This window comes from Eumetopias jubatus, unplaced genomic scaffold, assembly GCF_037043125.1.
Source record: "Eumetopias jubatus isolate StellerSeaLion01/CBP00866 unplaced genomic scaffold, mEumJub1_p1.0 scaffold_4, whole genome shotgun sequence".
NCBI classification, from domain to species: Eukaryota; Metazoa; Chordata; class Mammalia; order Carnivora; family Otariidae; genus Eumetopias; species Eumetopias jubatus.
In genome coordinates this window covers 563,273-567,914 of record NW_028274810.1, presented here as the reverse complement: position 1 = coordinate 567,914, position 4,642 = coordinate 563,273, and the positions used below count along the sequence as shown (strand labels likewise).

At 47.0% G+C, this 4,642-nt stretch overlaps 1 protein-coding gene across 1 annotated transcript; it reads left to right on the top strand.

Moving 5' to 3' along the window:
* The first annotated feature begins 1,422 nt into the window (after nt 1-1,422).
* PRR9 (proline rich 9) lies at nt 1,423-1,850 on the top strand. The gene has a single exon (XM_028095615.2). It carries the CDS (start codon nt 1,423-1,425, stop codon nt 1,747-1,749), a length of 327 nt encoding a protein of 108 aa, XP_027951416.1. The 3' UTR covers nt 1,750-1,850.
* Nucleotides 1,851-4,642: the final 2,792 nt, after the last annotated feature.

The window sequence follows — 4,642 nt, the reverse complement described above, 5'->3', positions numbered from 1 at the left end:
TTTAGGGTTTCACAAGTCACAGAGAGAGAGAGAGAGGACACACAAGACAGAAGTGGCAGCCCACACAGAGGCTCGGAAGTGAGAAAACTGGGTGTGTTTGCTTTGAAACTTTTCCTTTCATCCCCCATGGCTTTTATTGACCTAAGTTTTAAGAAAAGTTTTTCCAGAAGACAAGGAGGAAAACCAACCTTGTTCCATCCTATTTTCTTGGTCACTGTGAAAACTCTGTAACTCCACTTTTAGAAATGTCATAAATCAAAGTTGAGAAGATGAAGATTACCTGCATTCTCCCTCCCATTTTCTTCCATCGTACTTCACAACCTAAGAGTAACAAATTACTCCAATTTCCCTAAAGACTTCTATGTAGGAAAATCACTCTCTCCGGGTCCTTTGTGTGCTTGGGGTCTTAGGACAAGCCATCTTGGGAAGTGTGACTTTCCAGGGTCAATGAAGAGACATCAGTGGAAATATCTGAAATGGCCCATACATGTCCTTGATCCAGACAGACCCCAGGTCTTAGGCATAAAGTCTTCCCATGGGTGAAGACAAGATGAGTAAGGTGGATCTTATCTCTCACCACATCCTGAACCAGTTTGGGCAGATAAGGAACCCAGTCCCAGTTTAACAGACTGAGATAACGTTTTATGAACATTCTTTTGCTGCTACCTCTAATGATAGAGATCTGAGAGGAGCCCCTCCCTGCTGAGGTCTGGTGAGGACCCAGCGGCCCAAATGGAGGCTGATTAACAGGCATCCCAAGCAGTGACTCAAACCATGGGCAATTTCAGAGGAAGCTCGTTATGGTGACTCCACAATTAGGACATCAGCCCACGTGGCCAGTCAGTTACTGTAGGAGGCAGGACCAGGCACTGTATAAAAGTCCCTACCTTGCTGGGCCCTGCAATCCACGTCCTTTGTTGAGTCTTGTTGAAGACAGGTAAGTGGTGACATCTGTGCCCTCTCTCCCTCTCCCTTGCTTCTCTGTCTTCAGGAGGCTGTTCTCTTCCTCCACTGGACTGTACTTTCCACTGATTTTTAGTGGTTTGCCATTTCTTGGGCCTCTCACACCATCCTGTGTATTCTGTCTAGTCTCTTATACCTGATTTTCAAAAAGACTAGCCAAACAGATGAGAAGGGAAAACCTGTGGTAGAACTGGGTGTCAGATATGACTGGGCTATGGATATCAATACAAAAGCTATGAGAATATTCCCACCTAGGAGATGGGTGTCAGAGGGAGCTGAAGTGGGGATAGAAAAGAGAAAAGGATAAAAAACAGCAAACAAATAAGTTCTTATGGTTTATAATCATTCACTCCCCATTTCCTTCTACCAACCCATCATCTCCCAGTACCCAGCCTGGTACTGTTACTGTAGTTAATTTCAAATCTTGTGTTTGTTTCAGGTTCTGTTACCCACCCTAGGATGTCCTTTAATGATCAGCAGTGCAAGCAGCCATGTGTGCCTCCTCCATGTCTTCAAAAGGCCCAAGAGCAGTGCCAGGCAAAGGCTGAGGAGGTGTGCCTCCCCCCATGCCAGGACCCCTGCCAAGAGAAGTGCCCAGTGCAAGTTCAGGAGGTATGTCTTCCTCAGTGCCAGGAGTTGAGCCAAGAGAGTTGCCCACAGCAAGGCCAAGACCAAAGCCCACCTCAGTGTGTGGAGTCATGTCAGGAGCTATCTCAGACAAAATGTGTGGAAGTTTGTCCACAAAAAGTCCAGGAGAAGTGCTTACCCCCTGGCAAGGGAAAGTAGCATCTCATAATGCCATCTGGGGTCAAGAAGAAGATGGCCAACAGATGAAAACCTAACCCAAGCCCGTGCTATGGTAACATTCACCTGTGGGTACCTCTGTGTGCACCTGTTCTTGCTTCCTGGCTTCTTCAGTATTCCAGGACTGGGTCTGTTGTCTCTGAAGGCATTTCTCTCTGTGTTTCATCAATCTCTGTGAATAATTATTGTTCTCAGCAGTCTAGTAGAAGGTTTCAACTGTAAGAATAGTGCAGTTGTTCAGCTCCCATGGGGCACGAACTCATCCAGCCCTGAGTGTATAACAGCCAAGGATGCTTCCATTCATCATTCAGAGCTTCAGCCTCTCACTCGAACCTCAAAACATGCTGACTTTTGATGGACATTGCTCTGATCACCACCACCACCACCATGGATACCGAGAAGAAGTTGGTGGTGTTATGGAAATAAAAAATTGGGTTGCTTTGTCTATGCATCCTAAAAAGGAACAGCAAATGATTGGATATTGGAATGTTAGTTGTGCTTTTAGATAAATGAAACAAAAGTATATAAATGATTGAATCCAAACAGCCAATAAGGACAAATGAGATGGGATGTCTGGGGTCCTGGTTGATCTTTGTGCTTGATGGCTGGTCTGCTTGGGCCCTATAATTTCACATACATTCTTTAGAGACGTGATTTATGTCTGTGGGGTGCAGGCTAGTCTGCTCTCCAGCTTCATTGCTTTCTTCTCCCTGGTGAAGGTAAATACAGAATAAAGCTGATTCCAAGGTTGATGTCTGACTTGATGTGTGCTCTTTCTTCCCCACTGCCCAACCATAGTCCATCCCTGTGATGATTACGTTTCCCTTTTTTTTGGACAAGCTGGAGTAGGAATGAAAAACAGACCTCACAGGTGCATAGAATAGCAAAGTTGACAGAGGCCTCCTGGAAGGTCACCTGGATTATTCCACCCCCACCCACAATGCATCATGGGCTCACCTATACACACATTTCTCACCTGGGAGAATCCATCAGGACCTGGGAACTGCCCACACTCAGAACTTCATATCCAAATTCTTGCCAGTATGGTTTCTTTCCTCTCTGATCCTTGCTTTTGGAGGAAAGGGCTCAAATGGGGAGGAGGAGAGTTGTATGGTAGAAGGGGTCCCCAATGAATCCATGATATCTTACAAGCATAGTATCCCTGTCAGAAGGAGCAACTAAAAATGCTTCTGAGATAAATAGACTCAAGGACCAAAATTGTCCTGCCATCCCAGATTTCAGGAAAGCCAGTCAGCCTGGGTCACCTCCTTGCACCATGTTGCCCCACTTCCTCTCACTGAAAGGGTCCAGCAGAAGCAAGACTTACTAACATGAAAGAACACGTAGCTGCTTCCTCAGTGGTGCCCTGAGGTCTGATCTGGACCTTACGTTAAGGGCTGGCCTCCTAAGAGCTAAAGTGGCCCCTCATTCACTCCCCTGGGCCCCCTTTCTGAGTCAGACCATATGGGTATGCCCAATGGAGAGCTGCTTGGCTGACCTGAGAGCCTTGCAGCACTGGAGTCACCCAAGTCTCTTAATCTTAGAGATTTTCTAAGGCAAGAGAGGAGGGGACAGGCGGCAACTTGGGGGAAGATTTCAAGCAACGACCTGAAGCCCTGAGAACTCACTGACTCTGCAAATGGCAAACATGGGCCCCAAGCTCTATGCATATTCTCTGAGGAAATCCTGGCAGCAGCTCAAGGGGTCCATGTGTTTCCCCTTTATGTTTATTAGGGAACTGGTCTGGCCTCACAAAACAAGTAAGTGGTGAAGTCAAGATTCTAACTGGAGTCCCTCTTGACTCCAGAACAGAGTTCTTACTTGCATGAGGAAGTGCCTGTGGCACACAGGAAAGATTTCCTGAGCTGTCTTCACATCATTCATTCATCCACCTACCAAATGCCAAGTGCTGTGCCAGATGCTGGAGAGACAGTGGTGAACAAGCAGGCAGCATCCCTACACAGAGCTAGAGAGCTTCTTTCCACAGGCCACATGTGCCTAGGGGACCTCTCCAAAACCTGGACATCCCAAGTCCCTGAACAGCTCCAGGTGCCTGAATCACAGTTCTTTTGCCTCCCTGCTTAGTTGGAATAAGTTATCTCTTCCAATTTCTAACTTTGGAATAAACTCATACTCCCCGGGGGCCACAACCTGCAAAGAGGCTCCAGAGAGCCCTCCTAGCAGTAGAGCTTTTAACTGGGCTGACGGAGGTCATGACACTTCCCCAGCCTGGCTCAAGCCCAAGAAATGTCTTTGTTCTCCAGCACTAAAGGCGTGCACAGATTGGAGTCCAAGATGGGACACTCAGACGCTGAGCAGAACTGCTGGGCAGACAAGCAGAGAGAGTCTAGCAACATCAGAGAAAGGACAGCCTGCTGATTATAGGGGAGGCCTCAGGAGATGGGAAGGAGACACACCTACAGATTGTAGATGAAGGAACAGACGTCAAGGAGCCAGAAGGCCTTCATCAAACTCTGCCATGAGAACGACCACACCTTCCTCGTGCTCACAGAGCTCTGACCCAAGCCCTGCCCACACTGTTGCTGAGGGAATCAGGGCCCTAATGACATGGGCCTAGGACATGGAACAGTTAAGATCAAGCCTTTCAGAAAAAGGGATAGGGACATTACCAAGAGGAGTCTGGATTTAGAAATTCTAGTTGACAATCCCTAAGGAAAAAACAAAACTGGAGCCCATAGTTTGAATATACTCCTAGACCAAACACCCATAGCTGCATAACTGAAATTTACAACTATCCTGACTTCCCCAAAATGTGGGCTCTGACCATAAGTGAACTTAAGCTTTCTTCACGTCAGCATGACCTCACAGTTTCCTGAGCCTATCGGCTACAAACAAGTAATTTATGCAACACTGT

Excerpts from the sequence above, each read along its gene's own strand:
- PRR9 (XM_028095615.2), top strand. The coding sequence starts at position 1,423 with ATGTCCTTTAATGATCAGCAGTGCAAGCAGCCATGTGTGCCTCCTCCA.